The sequence below is a fragment of the Chenopodium album genome, chromosome 18 (genome assembly GCF_948465745.1).
Source record: "Chenopodium album chromosome 18, dcCheAlbu1.1, whole genome shotgun sequence".
Taxonomy (NCBI): Eukaryota; Viridiplantae; Streptophyta; class Magnoliopsida; order Caryophyllales; family Amaranthaceae; genus Chenopodium; species Chenopodium album.
In genome coordinates, this window is record NC_137851.1 from 2,513,980 (window position 1) to 2,535,345 (window position 21,366).

The 21,366-nt window shown below is 31.2% G+C and overlaps 1 protein-coding gene across 1 annotated transcript; it reads left to right on the forward strand.

Annotated features, from left to right (window-relative positions):
- The first annotated feature begins 9,735 nt into the window (after positions 1-9,735).
- On the forward strand, positions 9,736-15,189 carry LOC145592671 (uncharacterized). The gene is made up of 7 exons (XM_081649180.1): positions 9,736-10,338; positions 11,398-12,199; positions 12,482-12,761; positions 12,869-12,976; positions 13,061-13,339; positions 14,180-14,323; positions 14,770-15,189. Exons 1-7 carry the CDS (start codon positions 10,047-10,049, stop codon positions 14,947-14,949), a joined length of 2,085 nt encoding a protein of 694 aa, XP_081505306.1. The 5' UTR covers positions 9,736-10,046; the 3' UTR covers positions 14,950-15,189.
- The last annotated feature ends 6,177 nt before the right edge of the window (positions 15,190-21,366 follow it).

The window sequence follows — 21,366 nt, forward strand, 5'->3', positions numbered from 1 at the left end:
GAGAAGAATGAGACATTATATTACTCGTATATCTTTTTAATTTTTAGGGAAAAGGCATTTTATTACATCTAAGTAGTGCAATTATTCCAAAAAGTAAGAACTTTAAGCTTTTGAGGAAGAACGATTGGTCTGTTTCAGGACCAACATCTACAATGATAGTGAACAAAAGAAGGTTTTCTGACAAGGCACTAAACATGAGGAAAGAGAGCATAAATTATGATGGAAAAAATAATATGGAGTAACTAAACTTGATTAAGAGAATAGTAAACTTGATTCAGAGAATAGTAAACTTGATTCAAAAATTACTGAATTTCAAAAGAAAAAAAAAATTGTTTACAAAGATTAGTCGTGATTCGTGAATGAGAGAGTGAGGGATACCTCAAGTGGTTAAAGCTCCCTTTCTGTTTCAGGTGATTCTGGGCTAGATAAGTTTCTAGAGAAATACGGAGTATAATAAATTTATTTAAAAAGAAAAAAAAAATTCTCTTTAAAAAAACTCCAATTTTGTTAGAGTAATAGATTTATTTTAGCTCGTAGTCTATAGAAAATTATTTCTGTAGATTATATATTTCCAAAATAATTGTTTATATGTACTTCATAAATAGTAGCTTGACAAAAGACATCTAAAAATACAAGTAAAAAAATCTAACTAATAAACACATATTGTGTTTTTTTTAATTTTAATTTTATTATCTACTTAACCAATTTCAATTTGTATTATTGATGTCAATGACAATTATCTTATAAAAAAATAAAGCAAATAGAAAAAAAATTGAAGCACAAATATTCAAGTACCCCCTAGGCCCTTATGGAAAACCATGGGTCACATTAAAGGACTGAATAAGAAACGAGCTCATTTGACAATTTATTCCAGGCAAGTGTCAACATAGTACACCTTTTGTGTTGTCGAATGCCAATTGACCCTAAGATGTCAAACAATAGTTTTTCTTTTCTAATGTACGGATGTAGGATTAGTACTCCGTAGCTACTCGTACAGACTACATACTCAAATTAAATACGTAGTATACCTACGCCAAATAAAGCTTGATTTAATGGAAAGGTTTGTCATTCGGGATCAAATCTCACTAGAGTCACTTTGACTTCTTTGAGGATGGAGATTTCTTTATCTTTCCTTCTCCTATCTCAAATGGCTTTTTCCATTGCCTTATGAGAGATTTCGGCCTGATATGACCCTTCTTCTTACTTACCAAGAAATTTTGTTGACATACTTGCTGCAATGCATCACACTGCCAGTTCAACATTGTATTAGTCAAATATTGGTTTTTACGTTTATCAATTAAATTACTCAAAGAGCATGAAATTTTAATAAAGAAAATACTCAATTTTTTGATTTTTTTTTTTTTTTAAAAAAAAAAACTTATAAGAATTTACAACTTAAACTTCTTCGCACATAATTTATTTGTGAATAATTACACAATATCATATACTTCATATACCTTCCTTTTCAAACTTGAATGAATCATAGAACAACCACCCTCAATCATTAATTCATTATGGAGTAAATGAGTAAAAACATAATGCGATAATAGCAATCCTACTATAACAATTAACTTGTTCTTCATAAGAATCACTAAAAAAAAATTCATTAATGTGAATTTTTACCTCACACTCGATTCATCTCTATTCTTTAATAAAACAACACATAATATATACGTAGTAATTTTTTTTCTCTTAGTTAAAGTTGAAAGCGAGTACAAATACATATTTTTTGTCACTATTGTAACTTTATTCATAAACCAAACATCACCTATTATTTTCTTACTTTTTAAATAAAGATAAAAGTGAGTTTCTCGTCACTAAATTTGATTGAACACTTACACTATATTGGAAAGAAAAAAGAGAAAAGTACCTTAAGAAAATTATTTGATCGACATGTGCTTAAAGAGAACAACAATGGACATGACTCCAATTCCTAACTCATAATTTTTATTCCACTCCATGTAAAAAGAGTTAAAGACTAATCATTTCATTTATAGTGCTAAAAATAAGAGAAAATTTATTTTTTTTTTTTTTTTTTTTTTTTTTTTGATGCAAAGCCGGGGGCATGAAATTAGATTAAGAGTTTAGCAAAGCTACAGAAGAGTTAGGGAGGTTTATCCTCCAAAATTACATCCCGAATAGAAAATTTAATTGTTTACTATACTTTTGTACGAGTAGTAATACTACTAGCATGTGAAGAGATATCTACTTCGTAAATCCAAGCAACGTTTATTTCCTTTGATTTTCTTACAAATATCTTAGAGTGATTATTTTTAGAAAAAGAATAATGATATATGTATTTTTAAGGGAGTACATTTTTGTAAATGTTTGAAGTTCATGATAAAATCACGTGTAGATTGATGATGTATTTTACTCTTTTTTTTTTTTTTTTTTAAACCAGATTAATGATGTAATTAATGTTCAATTTTTATTACTATTTTTAAAATGAAACATAGTTTTTTTTTTAAGTATCCATTCATTTTGAAGGTTTTAGAGCCTGTTCCCTTCAGATTATTTTCAGTTCAGTTCAGCTCCAATAAGTTGAGTTCAATCTTAATTTTCTTCTCTCATAAAATATTCAGTTCAATCCACTTCACTTCAGTTCAATTCAATCAATCAGAACAGGCCAAAACTCTTTTAGTCTTTAGCTTTGATTTGGAGTAGGACGCATCAATTTCTAGTAATAATCAAAGATTGAAGGTCGAAAATCCTATTTAGTGTATAGTTGTGTGATTGTGCCCTAGTTGGGTGTGACATGATGTATAGCACAATACCGGTTCCCTTCCACAAAGGCCATGACAAGACCTCCCACCAAAAAAGCTTGATTTCACTTTAAGATGTCATTATTCATTCTTGTCAAAATTACATAGAATTGAATGAAAGAAGAAAATGCGCTTATACTATAACTGATTTATCTAGGACTAACTGGTCAAGTTTCTAGCTATTAAAAGGTCTAGTCGATGATGTCCATCAAATGCCCACCATTGATGTGCTTGTTTGTTGTGGCGGATCTAAATACATTGTTGTAGATGTTTTGTTTTAAAATACGAAATAATGGTTACATGTTTCTTTAAAATTTATGAAATCAAAGGTGATATTGATAATATGAAAACCGAGAGAGTGTGAAAAAAAGTTAAAATATTATATGTTTCAAACTCTAATAATGAGGTTTAGTGTCAGCTCGGATCACATATTTGTCTAATCAAGTGAAATCAATTATCGAGTTAATATTGAGTGCATATTTGAGTTTAGTATCAAGTCAAATCAATAATATTATGTCATGTTCAATTTTCGTTACGAGTCACTAGGTTCGTCCATTATTTGGGTACGTATAGAATATCTGGCTATGAGTAATTATCGGTTTAGATTGAGTTCCCATATCAAGTCAGTGTTCAACCAACTTTGATTACACGCAATATGAATATCAAATTTCTCGGGGCTAATCAAGGGATTCCTCTCCTCCCTCAATTGAATCCCTTAATTAGGGTTATACTTGTATTTTTAATATCTAGCTAGTGTGAATCAATGTGTGATGAACTTTTTAGGGGCTATTTGGTTGAACTTCTTGGAACGGGTTAGAATGGAATCTCATACCTGGGGGATTTTAACTCCACCCCATTCCCTTAATTAGGGTATTATACTTGTATTTTTATTTTTTTTGGTTAGGCATTTTAAGTATGAAATCTCATATTTGGGGGATTCTAACTCCACCCCATTCCCTTGAAATCTCATACCCACCTTCCCCCTAAGGATTCATAATCCATACTATAACTTAAGTATGAGAATCCATTCCATGATTAAACCAAACAACTTTAAATTGGTATGGGATATAGAATCCATATCATCCAAGTACGAGAATCCATATCAATCCATTTCAGTTTAATGAACCAAACGACCCCTTATTATACACAATATGGGCTCTTTACTTGTTTAGACTTTTCATTAGAAGTATCATGTAAATTAAGCACTAGATGTGCCTTATAAAACCCTTTTCCTCTAGATGAGTGGGCTGGGTGGGTCTGATATCAAAATGAGATGGGCCAGCCTTGTAGCAGCTTTACAGGCCTGATCACTTTAATATAAACGGATCTTGATAAATGTAAATGTATATCTACATTTTCATAACTATCAATACTAAAAGTTTGTATCTCAATTCTCAACGATAAAATTTGTTAAACGATATATTTTCATCACTAATTCAGTAATTCACTATGCAAGGATTCGAAATTTAGTGTTCTCTTCCATAAATGACCCAAACACAACCAATTACCAAGTATTTACGCATATATGTCTTACATGGTCATTAAGTGTTTCCCTCACGTAAGAGTTTGTAAAAATTTTATTTTCTTTACCTTACTTTGTTTTAAAAAAATTGACGTTTTCAAATTCATTGAAAAAGTATTGTCAAAACATTTTTAGTTAAAAGATTTAGACACTTCAAATTTATAAACATTAAGTGATAATATGTTTAATGCTTATGGTACAAGTTTTATATAAAAATGAAATTAGCTCCATAATACAAGTATTATATGGAAATGAAATTAGCTCCACATAAAGATTTAAAGAATTCATCAACCAATAATATAATACGAAGAACAATAGTTCCCTTTAGGTTTTCTCCTTAGGAGGGTTTTTTGGTTCCCTCTAGAGTTTTCTCTTGGGAGGGTTTTTCTAGCCTCAATTGCTAGATTTTTTCTACTTTTTTGAAGGTATTCCTTCACTCTTCTCCTTTTTTCTCTTATTTTTCATCTCTTTTCTTCTGATCTCAATTGTAAATTTTCGTAGGGGCTTTCACCGATGGTTTTACCGGTGGTAAGCCCCAAAAAACTTTTTAATTGCTTTTCAATAAATGGATCCTATCTTTATGATGGGGTTTATTCAATTAGGTTTATTTTTTTGTTTGTTCGTGTGCTAAAGATTGAAGATTTATGGTTTTATCGTCTCCGAAAGTATGCAGAAGGCCATATGAGTTTCTTCACCTAAACAACGACTCATTCGTGGATCTCAAATCGAATTAGTGGTAACTCATAGATTGTATTGTTTCAGATGAAGTTTTTTATTAAGCTAATCGTTGATCGAATCTGCGACGTAACTAATTCTAAGATAATTTGTACTTATATTGGAATTTTAGATTTTCTAGAAATTATTTGTATGTCGTTTGGCTATCTTTCATTAATAAAATTCTTTTTCTTCATGTCAAAAAAAGAATTCATCAACCAATATTTAATTTGTAACATCCGACAATATAAAAGAAAGTAAATATTTAAATGGTTTCCCCGCTCAACTAATTCAATGTGCTTCGGAGAATCGACCGGATATTTTATACGAGTAATTATGATTATGGTTTTTTTTTGCTTTTTGAAAAAAAAAAAAGGGGGGGGGGGGGGGGGAAAAAAAGAAAAAGAAAAAGAAGCTCATATTAGTGCCCATTAACCACAAACCCGTATCGGCCATTCGGCCGTATGTTCTTTATAGGGTATCGTGTGTTTGTGTTACTCTTCTTTACCCCAAAAGATAAAGGTTAGAAATACTAAACAAGGGATTGAATATTATTTAAATATACAACTTATAAAGTATGGTGTTTGCTACAATGTATTATTGTTAGATTCAAAATATATTGTGGTTAAATGGTTATGCTCAAAATAAACTCCCAAAAGCCAGCATTCAAGCATTGTCGCAAGTGCACGAGATCATCACGTGCATGATCTAGTACGTCAAAGGAGTCTTTCTTTTTCTTGGTCATGATCGAGAATTGATTTGTGCAACTCCATTACATAAAATCTTAACTGATCGTAAAATATAACAGACTAACAGCGCAGTTTACAATTAAGACTAAGTATCTGCTTATCAGCTTATTTGATGGAGTTTCAAGTGGATAAATGAGCAAAAAATAAGTAAAATTGTACCACAGTTGAAATAGTGAAGAATATACATATACTTGGCTTCAAGCCATACCTATCACTCAAATGCATGATGCTATCTATATATAGAATGTACAACGCTATATTTATGTATGTACAAGAAAGAGGACACGAGCCCCATGCCATGGTAGCTAAGATCTATTATGTACGATGCATATAATCATATAACTTGCTACTAATAGAAATTTTGATTGTCTAAACTATCATCAACATATTCACACACATAGAGCATTACGGAGTATTATATGATGTATGAATTTTAATTTGTATACTAAAGGAAATATTTATAAGTTGAACTATTTTTTCAATCTAGTTAAACTCTCCTTATTAGACAATATAATTGTATAGAGCATGATGAATGAAACTAGTACTATTAATCAAATAGGCCCGACCAAGTAATAGTAGATCATAAAATGCACATGCGGTTCGATCACTTTGTTAATTTAATTTTGATGGGACTGACAAATTAAACTTCTTGATCAAGCATTATATTAATAATAATGCTATATATAGGATTCGTTATTTTCTGTTTCAATATCAAATAATTCAATTATATGCAATAATATCCCATTATTATGTTACATACTACTTGTAGTTTATAAATTAACATAATCATCATATGCTTGATTTGATAGCTTTAACAACACAATGTAAATAATTATAAAAATAATTAAAAGTTGGAAAATGCATTTATGAACTGTAAAGTGTTCGTAAATTATAGCCAAAGAAGAGGAACAAATATAGTGAAGATGATAATAAATAATAAAAACATCATTAAAATAAAGAAGAGAGATAGAGGGAGCATCAAGTAATTAAAACCTACACCTTCACTAATGAGCAATCTAATTATTCTTTCTCCATCCAAAGTTTTAGCATATCAGATAAATTCTTTGCTGTTCTACCTATCACTTGCATATTCTAGCTTCTACCATAACCATATTTTTCAAAAAAAAATTTGGTTCTATTAAATTTATTAATTAAGTTAAGTTTAGTTATGTACGCGTATTATATATTTTTTTTCTAGCTAGTTATCTTACGTTAATTTTATTTAATTTGACAAAGCCAGTGTCTAAACTATCTAATCTTACTCCAGATTTTTCTTAAACTTCATCACCCTCTTATTATTCTATATACAATACACTTTTCTTACAGTCATTCTGTTAGTCACCGACCATTTTAAATACTTCATTTCTCCTGCTTTATTACCCTACCTTTTTTCTTACATTTACTCACTTTATTCCAAATTTAATTTGAATCAAAGGCTTTAAGTAGCTATGCATGTATTATCATTAGCTTCATTTAATCTATTTGCTTCATTAGCTATGATGTTTAGGTTTTATATCTTCAAAGCTAATTTAGTGCGTGTTTACATAACAGATATTGTTGTGACACATTTGTGAGTAGAGCTCTAGACACATAATATTGTCAAACATTAATATTTAATTTGAAATCGAAAGCATTTTGACTAAACTACAACAAAAGTTATTGCAGATTACGTTGGTACCATAACTAGTCATAAGACGATTAGACATAAGAGTAAACTTAAATCCTAAATTTCAAATTCACTATCAAATGTACAGAAATTTTCTTAAATGTGACACCAACAATTGTTTAAATTAATATGGTTCACCAAAGGACAAGGTTTGACTTCTCAACTATCAACCAAACGACATGAATTTAATCAAGTTAACTATACTAGGAGTCAAATGACCGAGATGTAGGATCTGTATCAGCCCAACTGTCTTTATCTTTGAAAACGAGATTATTTCTACTTCTTTTATCTCATTCAAAAAAAAAAAAAAATAACAACAAAAAAACAAAAAAACAAAAACAAAAATTAACCTTGATTAATTCAGCTAATTTAATTTAAATAATTACAAAGTTCATTGAATTGAACTAACGTGTTAATAGAAATGAAAACTTTTAACTTAAGCCAGGAGTTGTTCTATCAATTCATCAATTTCCTACACGATTCTTCTTGATAATTGTTTCATACTTGAGTTGTAGTATAAGTATGTATTTCCAACTTTATACCCTTTTCTTTATTTTACAAGAGCTCTTAATCTTAGAAATTACTCTGTAACAATTGTAACAAGAATAAAAACAAAATTAATCTTGGAATAATCAATTTATCTTTTAACCCCATGCTTGAGTCTGGTTGCTTGGGCAAGAGGCCGGACTTAATGTACATGTTAAGATTAATACGAAGTACATAGTAAACAAATGAATATATATTCAATTTTATGTAAAAATGAACAAAGATAGATATTGTACTTGTACAAATAATTGGTACAGATAATTCTTTTACTTCCAATTCATTTTTATTTATGTTTTAGATGTACAAATAATTGGTACAGATAATTCTTTTACTTCCAATTCATTTTTATTTATGTTTTAGATGTTTAAATATGAGGTGAATGATGAAGAGATCGAGTAACTTATAAATCACTAGGTCATATTTTGAGTGCCAGTGTCAAAATTTTGCCAAATAATAAACTACTACTTGTAGTAAATACATAGTATGAATGAATTGATGTAGAACTATCTAATAATCAAATAGTTATGTGCATATTGAATTATACATACTGAGATCATTTTGTTATTAAATTAAAGAAAATATCAAGATCAAAGTTGACTATTAAATAGTAAAATATATGACAATATGTGTAACTCAAAACTGCCAAAGAATTCAATGTGAATATAATTTGTCAGTGAAGAATATAATAGTATAACGCTCAAGTTGAACATGATCTCTCTAGTCTCTACCTATCGCTTGTGACTTGTAAGATACAAGTATAAACTTTAGATTTTATATTAAAAGCAATACCAACTAATAAAAAAATTATATTCTCCCTTTTCCTAGCTTCTTGATTAAGTGCAGTAAGAAACACACTCACCTAAATGAGTTAATGTTGCACCAATCTATAAGACATAAAATAAATTAAAGGCTATAAAGATTATAACATGTTTAAAGTTAAGCAAGCATGTTATTGTGATTTGAATTTAGTATAGTTCAACTAGCATTGTACTAGTACTACATGTCTAGTTAAAACCTTGAGTGCAATTTAGGCCCAAAAAGTTATTTAATTTTTATTTTTTTTAGTCCCAAACATATATAATCCGATCGAGCTCGACCAATAATATTATTTTCAAGTTTACCGACCTTTGATCACGATGTGTTTTATCTATTCTTGTCTACCTACAGTATTTGATTTGATCAATTAACTTTAGTTGGTTAAAAGTCTTGTGGGTTTATAAGTCAGCATTCACAAGTTGTATCATTCAAATAATGCATTGCTAACCTAAACTCAATCATTATATCATGCACTAGATACTATAATGTGCATCATAATCCTTGATGAGTATATAACTCGAATATTATGAAATATAATCGTAAGATATTTATCCATTTTTGTAGATGAATTACAAATTATACTCATACATTTGAAATTTGTAAACCATTTGTTATCAAATTTAAACTACTAGAAGTCCATTTCTATTATAATATTATGTGACATAATCTAAAATTAATTTGTCTCAAAAGTCTAATCTTATCTAAACTTTATAAAACATTTACATAGAATAAAACTTGTAGAGTACGCAGTAATTCATAATATTTCTTAAGTATATTTATTCGAAAACATAATGCACATCATGAACTCGACGCATACCCTGAAGGAAAGGAATAAAAAGGCAAGAAAAGCCAACACTGGGCCCATCTCTTTTCGAAGTAGGTGAAGAAAAATCTCAAATCTCCCGTTATTGTCTTGAATGTTAGTACAACTTCTATTACATGTCACAAACAAACAACACTACTACTACTTGTTCTTCCTCTTTCTCTAGTCGAAACTACCAAAATACACCAAAAATAAAATTAAAAAAACTATACAAATTAAAGCATCATTCGATTCGATTCGATTCTATGAAGAAAAAATCCCTGCTTTTATGTTTTTGACCCCTTACCATCTCTCTCTCTCCTCCTTCTTCCATCATCATCATCACCTATGACTCTTCTTGTCCCCTTTTTTCACTTTTTATTATCAATTCTATTGTATTTTATATTATTTTCCCATTTTCAAATTTCGAAGAATTTGTCAAAGTTTCTATCTTTTTCTTCCTTCTTTAATGGAGGTTCAAGCTTTGTTGGAATTCTTCCGCAAAAATAATTTCCCAGAAGCTGAACTTGCCTTAAAACAGGATCTTACTGAAAAGAAGGAACTTTATGGGTCTTATGATTTCGAGAGGTTTCTTTTTCCGATGAACCCACCTTTGCCGCCGGTTAAACTTCCGGTCAATTCTCGCCGGCGGGCCGTAATTGGGCCTATTTCGGGTTCTGGGTCGGGCCCTGATTCTTCTGGGGATGATGAGTTTAAGAGTTTGGGCTCGTCTACTTCTGTCAGTGCTGTCTGTTCTTCAGGTTTATTTTATTTTTTGTTTTATTTAAAATACTGGAGTATTATTATTGGTTTTTTTGTTTGTTTTTTTTTTTTTAAGTACTCCGTATATAAAAATTCAATTTGTGTGTGGTTAGTATGATTTTAATGTTCTTAAATTTGAAAAAGTCAATTTGTTGGTTGATGGAGTGTTTGGCTTAAATTAGCAAGATCACTAATTTTCAGGAGTAAATTTATTTAATGCATTACTGAATTTAACTGCCCTCTAAAATGTAGGAGTGTAATCTATTATGTCCATGTTTAATGATCATCAATGCTGGTCCTTGATTAATCATTTATTGATCTTTCAATGGTGTTTGATTGTTTTAGTTAAAAATAAATAAATAAATAAATAAAATTCATTATACAAGTACTTAGTTTTTTTTCGTTTGGTGTGTGGAGTGCCACAAAGGCAGTGACATAGACGGAATTCAATCCTAGGTCTTAGTACTACTTTCGAGGAATTATCGAACTAAGCGAGTAAATCGGCGTCTTGAGACAAGGAACATGTATGTTCAATTACAGTAGCATTGCATGTCACCGAGCACTATGCAGATTTTAGCACTAGTAGTTTGAGACTTTAAACAACTAGGCTAATCGGCATCCAACGAAGTATGTATTCCGTACAACTTTAGTAGCATGGCTTGTCACCCGCCGAAATGCAGGTTTTTGCACTAGTAGTAGTTTTGCTTGTTTAATCTCACCATATTTGTTGACTGGTCTTTTCCTAATTTGGGACATGCAAAAATTAACAAGATCACATAAACAACATAGATACTGAAATAGAAGATGTTTGTAGAGAAATCGATGTGATTAATTTCTTAGAGAAGTAGATTAGTTCAATATAAATGTGATCATACTATAGAAACTTTATTTAAAAGATAGATGAGTTTAAATTTGAACAGGGCCATCTCCAGGAATTTAGAGGCCCTTTGCTAAGTACAGGATTATTTGAAACTCATTTTAGTGAAATGTTTGCTTTATGTCAAAAATATTAATGTAATAATGTGCCTCCTTTGTGCTGAAATCATGGCTTCCTGCAGACTTTACAAATCCATATGGACAACGTTCTACAACACAAGCAGATTCGGATGCTTCCTCTGATAGAATGTCTCAATTCGGAACTGCAAGAGAGTACAATGATTTTGATATGCAAACTGACTTATGGTATGATGATAAAGATGATGGACCTTATATGACTCCTAGCTTTGGTGGGTTAGACCCTTTTGGCTGCCCAAGTGAGGATAAGTTTGTCATGACGTCTGGGATGGTAAATAATCTATCAAGAAGTCCATTTTCGTTTAATCGTTTATCAGAAGATTCCGAGGAAGTAGACCACCATTATGTAGACTATCCCTTTCAACCTCGTAAGATGTCCACTGAGGTTGTCGATAATGGTCAAGTTACAGATTGCTATCATCTCGATGAGAAAATCAGTACTGAAGTAAGGATCAAGTGGGATCTTGGGCGTAATGGTTGTAGTGATTGTGAAGATTCTGATTCAAATTTTAAAGAAACGATTTTGAATGAGTTGGAGGCAAGCTTTGCTAAGCAGAGGCTTTCTAATACTGAATCTGTGGTAGAAGGAAATGGAAAGGATTTGGCTGAAGAATTAGATGGTTCAAGAAGCATCTTTGAAACTTATAAGCAGGAATTGCTTCTTGTTGACAGTTGCGCTTATGATTTTGGAGCTAATGATGAAAAGGAAGTGGTTAAAAGTACCGAAGAACCTAGCAGTGCTGTCGATGAGCAAGATAGCACAACACCGGAAGATATTCCATATTGGGAGACCAACGAAGATGACTATGAAGTATTTAACCTAAGAATTATTCACCGGAAGAACAGGTTGGCACTTGTCTTTCTTGTTGGGAGTATGCCTAATACGTTTCCTTCTTTGTTATTATTCACCTGACAAAATGTGATTTCACAAAAATAAGTTCAGATAAGCTCCTATAAATTCAGCAGATAAGGGCTACGCAAGTTTCAGTTCACAACTAAATAAAATAAGGTCTGATTAGTTCAGATAAGTTAATGACAGGTGAAAAGAATGATAGCTTAAGCTTGCTCACCAAGTACATAGTAAGATTATGCTCTAGATCTCATATAAACTTTTTCGGTCATTTACAGGACAGGATTTGAAGAGAGTAAAGAGTTCCCTATTGTCTTACACACAGTTGTTGCGGGGAGATATTACATTACTGAGTACCTGGGCTCTGCTGCTTTTAGCAAAGTTGTTCAGGCGCATGATATTCTAACTGGAGTTGATGTTTGCCTAAAAATCATTAAAAATGATAAAGATTTTTTTGACCAAAGTTTGGATGAAATTAAACTTCTCAAGTATGTCAACAAGCATGATCCTGCAGATACGCATCACATTTTACGTCTTTATGATTACTTTTACCATCAGGTTTGTATGCTATTCATCCCAAGACATGGCAGCTTTTAATTTCTGAATTAATTTTTTACCCCTCTATGAAGTAATTTAACTGCAGAAATTCTGTTTTTCATATACAGGAACACCTTTTCATCGTTTGTGAACTTCTTCGAGCCAATTTATATGAATTTCAGAAATATAATCTGGAATCTGATGGAGAGGCCTATTTTACTATGAGTAGATTGCAGGTACTTATTTGTCAATTGAACCCATCAATCCAGGTTTTAACTACGTGTTTTAGCTTATTAAAGTAATAGATCTTGTATTTGTAGAGTATTGCCCGGCAGTGTTTGGAGGCATTGGATTACTTGCATAGTTTGGGAATTATCCACTGTGATCTGAAGCCTGAGAATGTTTTGATCAAAAGCTATAGCAGATGTGAAATAAAGGTTATTGATCTTGGAAGCAGTTGTTTCGAGACTGACAACTTGTGTCTGTATGTCCAATCTCGATCATATAGGGCTCCTGAAGTAATTTTAGGGCTTTCTTATGGTCCTAAAATTGATATTTGGTCTCTTGGCTGTATTATGGCTGAGCTTTGCTCTGGTGAGGTAAGCTGAACTCTAGAATTGATAGAAATACATAAGATTTTCAGAATCAAGTACTCTCTGTCCCTTATTTTTCTTCATTGTTTTCTTTTCGTATGGTTACAAAATCTTCTTCACAATTCTATTTGGATTTATAGTCAATAATTCAACTAAATGCATACGTATACACGGATACCCCCTATTTGGCCGCCTCCATCGTAACACTTTTTTTTAAAAACCTTTTTATACTGTCTTTATTCACTTCCAATCATTTTAATTTCACCTTTACTCTACTCCTAATCTCATCGAGAAAATTTAGGGACAAAGGGAAGTAGTTATTTCAGTGTTCTAGTACGTTGTAGGCTCCATATAAAAGTGGGTTGGGTGGATATTTTACTGCAAGATATATATTTTAATTAGCTAATATTTATTTATCGGCCATTTTCCTTCAAAACTGTTCCCGTTGGCGGTAGAAACTTTACTCGGTGCATTACCAAGAAAAAAAAAAAAAAAAAAGATCAGGAGTTAGCCTGTTTGGAAATGGATGGTGTGGTAAGCTGATATGAAGTTGGGTGTTGTAGATGGTGTAAAGTTTCAGGGAAAGAACATAATTGTTACTAATTGAAAATGTTTTCCCTCGACCCTCATTATTGTATTTGGTTGAGAGTTGTTAAGAACATCATCTCTCTATACCTCATAATTGGTGCTCCAATTATGATATATGGAGGAAAATATTACCTTCCATGATTAAATGGATCCTTAAGTAGGTCCATTTTTTGTTGTATTTCTTGCTGATAACATAAGCATCATTTAATCTCATGTATATGTATAAGACTATTTTCTAATAATAACATGGATTGCTAGGTACTTTTCCCAAATGATGGTGTTGTAATGTTGCTGGCCCGCACAATTAGTTTGCTTGGTCCTATTGATCTGGAGATGCTATTGAGAGGACAAGAGACTCACAAATATTTCACCAAGGAGTACGATCTTTTCCATATAAACGAGGTTTGTGCTGTTTATCTTCTTACCAAGTATACCAGATTTATCAAGGCATATCACCACACTGCTTTAAATTATAAACTGTATCAATATCTGAAGATGTATATTATGCACTGAAAAATCCTATTTCTGTGATTATTAAACCTTTTAACTTCTGCGATGGTGTTACCATTTTAAAAATTCCATTATGACCGTGAAAGATTGTTTACTTTATCTGAACACGGCACCACCATAGCATGCTTTTTAAAGAAATTTTAGTATGAAAAATTTCTTCCGAATATAGAGTTTATTACTTAGGATAAGTGAACTGCTATGGACATACTAGCTCCTTTCCCGAACCAATGTAATATATCCGCACTACAATTTTGCATCTTTCCAGAGTTTAGCCTTATTTATCACCACCCTTGAAATATAATGGTATTCTTGACCTAATCAGAGCATTCTTTTGTTAGGATACAAATCAAATGGAGTACATAATTCCTGAGAAATCCTCCTTGGAGCAGCACCTTCCAGTTTCTGATGCCGGTTTCATGGACTTCTTACGGTATTTGCTTCAGATAAATCCTCGAGGGCGCCCTACAGCAAGACAAGCGCTTGAGCACCCTTGGCTTTCCTTACCATATAGTAGTTAGTTTCAGCATCATCACCTGCAACTATGGTTTTGTGTCTCACCGTGTAATTTTTTTATTCAGTGAAAGAAAAAAGGAAAATCCTTTTCTTTTTCTTTTTTGAAGGGAAGAAGTGGGCATTTGCATACTTGCATTTGAAGGTGTTCTTTCCGGTTAAGTGCATCATCTTTGCAAAATTTGTGCAAGATACCGATCTTGTGTCCAATATAGTGTAAATATTACAGCCACAGGATGCTGTACATAGTTTTAGGGTTTAGTGTTGTGTTTTTTGTTTCTTCTTTTTTTTGCCTCGGCGGGTTTTGACTGCTGTACTTCTCCCTGCTGTTGAGGGAATTGGTTTCCTGATCGAATGCAGGCTAACCAACTTATATGTTACAGCTAAATTAACTGTATTGTACGCTCAAAATTTTGCTGTTTTGGAGTGCTATTCATCAATACTCCATGAATGCCAGTTTTTTTTTCTTGGTTTTCTGAAAATCATTGTTGATTTTCATTGGGATTGCTTGGGACATTGAAATAGAACATCTCTCCTTCCCAAGCTACCCCAACCGTGAATCATGGCAGTAAGTCCTGTAATCCTTACATACTGGCCTTGTATTTTTGCGATACGTGTTGTTAGGACTTTGCCGTCCATCAGCAAGCCTCGCCGATGACTGAAATGTGTTGGGCACTGTGGTACCTATCATCTTCTCAGATCAACTGTATCAGTAATTCAGTATCACCAAGTCAGACAGTCAACCTTCAACCTTGGTGCTATTAATCTGTCTTTTGTTTCATATTTGGCTCGTGGGCCTTGGGCAAGCTGTGTGATGGGCTTGTATGAATTATATTGGTCATGTCACAGGGGCCAAATTCCAGATTTGGCATGTCCGTATGCATCGCCTTACATGGGCCAATGACTTCACATGAAAAAGAAGGAAAATGTTAGGAACTCCTTCTTACGAGGGGAATGGTAAGTTAGTCCCTGTTGGTACGTACATTTTCTAGTAGAACTCGGTCACATATAAGCTTTATTTAGCTTTTCCAAAGCACTACCTCAACATTTGTACAATTTTACAGAATATGATTTTTGCCTTTAGTAGCAAAAGCTACTTGAAAAGTAAGGCCATGATGAAACCTGTAATTTTATGGTGTAATAATCCTAGTATTATTAGGTAGAAAAATAGGATATTCTCTTATGTTTATGGTAATCTCACCCATCTGTAAACGGTAAATTCATACCTATGTGTATTTATGGCAATGATTCTCCGACAATTTTACGTGCATGAATGATTTAAATTCAGGGTACCCTAACCTGGAACCGAAACTTGCTCAAAACCGCAGGTTTCAGAACCAAAACCTGTAGATCAGGTTCCGGTTTCGAATAATAAAATTGGGAACCTGTTGCAACAGGTTTCGGTTCCGAATAATAAAATTTTGGACCTGGAACCTGTAGGGTACTCTGTTAGTATAGGTTTCATATAGGGTACATGAAACCAGAGCCTATCATTTAAGCCCAAGTATAAAAACCCTATATCAAAATTGTAAAAGCCGTCACCTACCTCTCTCCCTCCTCTTATTCCTTTTTCATCTTACTCTTAAAGATTTAATTAATGATATTAATATAAGTATTTGTAATTTTATATTAAATTGTCTAGAATATCAAGTAACTATGAAGCTTACTATGAAAGACATGGTACCCTATTCCGGAACCGGAACCTTTCCGGTTCCGGTTCCCAATTTTTAGGAACCTGTTGAACAGGTTCCGGTTCCGGTTCCTATTTTCAGGAACCTGTTGCAACAAGTTTCGGTTCCGGGTCTTGAGATTTTTACAGGGTACCTTGCTATGCTCACCCCCAAGTATAATAAAGTACAAGTAATAAACTTTAAATTTAAGAAATTATGCCAAATCTAATTATACTCCAGGGTAAATAGTATTGCATATTTGTATAAAACTTGGATTTTCTTGTTTTTATTTAAGTGTAGTCTTAGACATAATAAAACAAAAAATATATTTGCAATGTTACAATGAGTAGAATGTAGACACCTAAAAATGTTGCGCGCTTCGAATAGCGCCTACACAATAGAAATTTTTTTAATAACATGAATAATTTGACTTATTTCATGTTCTCTATTCAAGTTATAATATCTATATTTATATTCAAATAAATAAAGGAACCACATGCCAATTTGTACTGCACTAGTGGTGCAAGAGACTATTGGAGTTTGACCCACAACCTCTGATTCTCGCTTGATGGATGGCATACCAATTAAAGTCAAATGTGGATGGATTCTTCAACCATACGTACACAATAACACAAGTATAAAACAAAACCCGAATATGGACGGATCGTTCAGTACTACATACCCCTTACATGAGGGGAAGTGAACAATTGCAACATTAAAATTAGCAACTACCAAAATGAATGAGACTAGACCAATTCATCTCCCTTATTAACCAAAAAATGTAGGCCATGTAGTACTATATAACCTTGACCAAAAACAAAAAAAATAAAAATAAAAATGTACTGTACTAATGAAAAAACTTGAAGAATTGTCCTATAATTCAGAGAAGTCTCGTGAACTTCTGGGCATTGGATCCAAGTCAGGAGAAAAAAGGCAAAATTATAAAATAAAGTTGGAAGCACTTGAATGATCAGAGCAAGCACAACAAGTGCACAACTATGGCCACTTTATTAATAATTAAATTAGCTCAAAAAAAGAAGTTCAGTTCAGATTTGTCTCTTCTTATTGGCTCATTCTCAGAACAATCATAACTATTTCTTCAACTTGGATCGTGGGATTTTATGTACTACTCCTACAATTTACTTATTGATTTGTTTTTATTGTATCAAATAAATTTATAATTTACTGCGTAAAGGCCTATTTTGATTTACTGAGAACAACTAAACTGAACTGAATTGAACTAATTGAGGCTGAACTGAATAGAGGTGAAATGAATTGTTTATGAGATAAGAAAATATGAAAGTAAAGTGAACTAATTGGAGCTGAACTGAAATTAAGCTGAATAAAACAGACCCTAACTTTACTAAAGAATTACTCACTTTTAGGATTGAGAATATACACCGAATACTCTCCTTGTGTGTATATTGATCAATGGATAAATTATTACCTCTAATTAATTTTTACAATCTTGCATATATGTACTACAAATGATTTTTCTTTTTCTTTTTTTTCTTTTTAACAATATAAAAAAAATGTACTCGTATATTATTATATGTGATTTCACTATTTATCTTTGGTACAGGGTATTTAATGTTCAAAGTAAGTTTCAAACTCATATAGCTTTTAAATGCATTAAAATTGTGTAAGTAATACGGAGGTCAAAGTAAAGAATTATACCGTCTTGATGAATAATTCAAACTAATCAACTTGAAAAAGTTGTTGGTTAATTTGAACATAATAGTAAACAGCTTTTAATAAATATTTCATATATTTGATGATTAAGAAAGATAAGTTTATTTTTAAAATGACCTTGTCAATTTCATGTTTTGAGTTTCTTTACTAAATAATTTTGTGCAGCTTTACAAGGTTTTAAGATTTTTTTTTCCTACCTGTGCAAACATGCTTTGAAAATTATTTTTTCACGCATAAGGGTCTATTCTCTTTAGCTTATTTTCAGTTTAATTCAGTTTTTATCTTAATTTCCTTATCTTATCAGTTCAGTTCAGCTTCAATCAGTTCAATTTAGTTCAGCTCATTTCAGTCAATCAGAACAGGCCCTAATAATTGTACAAAGATTCCACTTTATTATTATTATTATTATTTTTTTTTTTGCCAAATTATTATTATTATTATTATTATTATTATTATTATTATTATTATTATTATTATTATTATTATTTTACAAGTGGCTAAGTCTTATTCATACAATCATACAGTATGAAACTATTTGTAGGATGCATTCATTTAATCCATTAAATGTTACATGTTACTCTTTTTGTACGTAGTGTTAGAACTTAGAAGTCACTTTAAAAATTAAAATACTTAAAATAAGGTTTTAAAAAAGGGTAATGATATATGTAGCCCTTAGGGCTATGTATAAGCATTAAATATAATTTATAAAATGAAATTAAGTTGAAAATTCATGACAAAATCACGCGAATATCGATGTAATTAATGTTAATCTTTTCTCATTATTTCCTTTTTTAGTTTCTTATACATAGCCCTAAGGGCCATGTATATCATTTTCCTTTAAAAAATTATTTGCTTGTAGTTAAAAAATTAAGGTTGGAAGATTTGATCCATAAAATCAAATCATTTAGGGCATGTTCTGATTGACTGAACTGAGTTGAAATGAACTGAATATTTACGAGAGAAAGAAATTAAGAACTTAACGGAATTGAACTTATTAGAGCTGATTCGATAATTTCACGTGGATCCCACTAAATTAATTATACGCAATGTTATTAAACAGGTTGTCTTAATACATTTAATCCATCTTTTTCATTGCTTCATACGGTGTAAAACAAATCTTATAGAATACTAGTATATTATAAGTCGTTTTAGAACCCAAGATGGAATGGGTGATGTAAAATTTCAAGTTAAGCTTCCCTATCATATATGTTCAATTATTTAACATTTAATGCATATTTAAATTTCAAAAGGTGTATAACATTGATTAAGACTTTATTTAAGTTATTCAAAAAAAAAAAAAAAAAAAAAAAGGACTTATTTAAGTTTTTACTAGACTTGTACAGTCCAAGTTGAGCTACAAGGACATACAATTCTTAGTTTTAGATTTGCAGTGAACTTTTACAATATCGAATTAAGACAGAAAAACTATGAATCTATGATTGATAAAAAAATGTTTTGAGAATTGAATGTAACTCTGGGCGTGTTCGGCGTTAGCGTTTACCACTACTTAACAAAAAATGTGAGTGTTTGGCAAAATAGTGGTTAGGATAGCTTTTAGTAGTGGAGGTAACTTTTATGAAAAGTTAGAAAAATTAGCTTTTAATTTGAAAGTAGAAGTAATTTTTGAGGTAGCCGTTGAAAATTTAATCTATAGTTTAAAATATAAAATATTGATATTTATATGTAACAGCTAGTCAACTGCTACTTTATCGAATACTCATACCTAAATTATCTATCTTCATAGCTACAAGGCCTACAACTTGTTGACAACTAAAAGCAACCTACACAGCTAACAACTACCTTCACAGCTATATTTTTCCGAACACGCCCTTTTAATATTTGAAGTCGTATTTTCTTTGTCAATTGATGAATTTAGATTTGGTTTGACACATTAGATTAATTTTACTCATATATATACCCTGTATTATTGTCTTTACACTCCCTCCGTCCCTTATTGAAAGTCCTTTTTGGCTAAATTTTAGTTCCAAAATGTTCACCTCATTTATTTTTTTTCAATAACCATTAATATTAATTTTTTACCAAAATTCTCTCCAATTTGCAACAATATTTGTGCAAATTTAAATTTATCATGTAAATTTTGTTTTTCCATATACTTTTACTACTTTCTCTCTCTATTTTTTTTACATACCCAATGTAATTTATCTTTCCAATGTACTTTACTACTTATTTATGTTTATTGATTTCCTTGAAAATTGCCCATAAGAGACTATCAATAAGGGATGAAGGGAGTATTATAAATTACTTCGAATATAGATTACACTAAATGTAGTTACATTTTTTTTTTGATAAATCATTAAATGTAGTTACATAAAACTCCATCCTTTGTTTCTTTTTGTTATTCTTATGTACTTTGTATAATCTTACAAATTTCAATGTGGACGAAAATGTAATTTTCTTTGGATAAGAACATAAGATATAAAATAATCAAGTAGCATGGATGCATACGGTGCAACTTTTGTTTTTTCATCCATATTTTTATAGAAAGACAGTGAAAATATTTTTTTATGAGGCAATTAAGGCCATGTTCTCATCAGATTATTTTCATTTCAATTCAGTTCAGCTCTAATAAGTTCAGTTCAGTTCAGCTCCTAATTTTCTTCTCTCATAAAATATTCAGTTCAGTTCAGCTCTAATAAGTTCAGTTCAGCTCATTTCAGTCAATAAGAACATGCCCTAAATACTTCCATCGATTGATTGTTGCTCAACAATAAAATTTGTCAATAATGGTACAATATACAATGACTGGATGAGTATAAAAACACCACACTTTTTTATTATTCCGTACAAAGTAATCAAACACCTGTTTCTCTTATTTGCTATAGTGGTTGTTGACAACATATCAATGAATAATACCCCTTAATAAATACTCATATAGACTTATTTTTCTAGAATGTAAGAATTAGAACAATAGAATAGAGGTGTATTAATGTTTAATAAATGAAAAATCAATTAATAAAATATATTAAAAGATACACTAGTAATGACATAAAATCATATTTTGGTGTGTCCTTTTTTCTTTTTTTCTCTAAATTTTTTTTAATA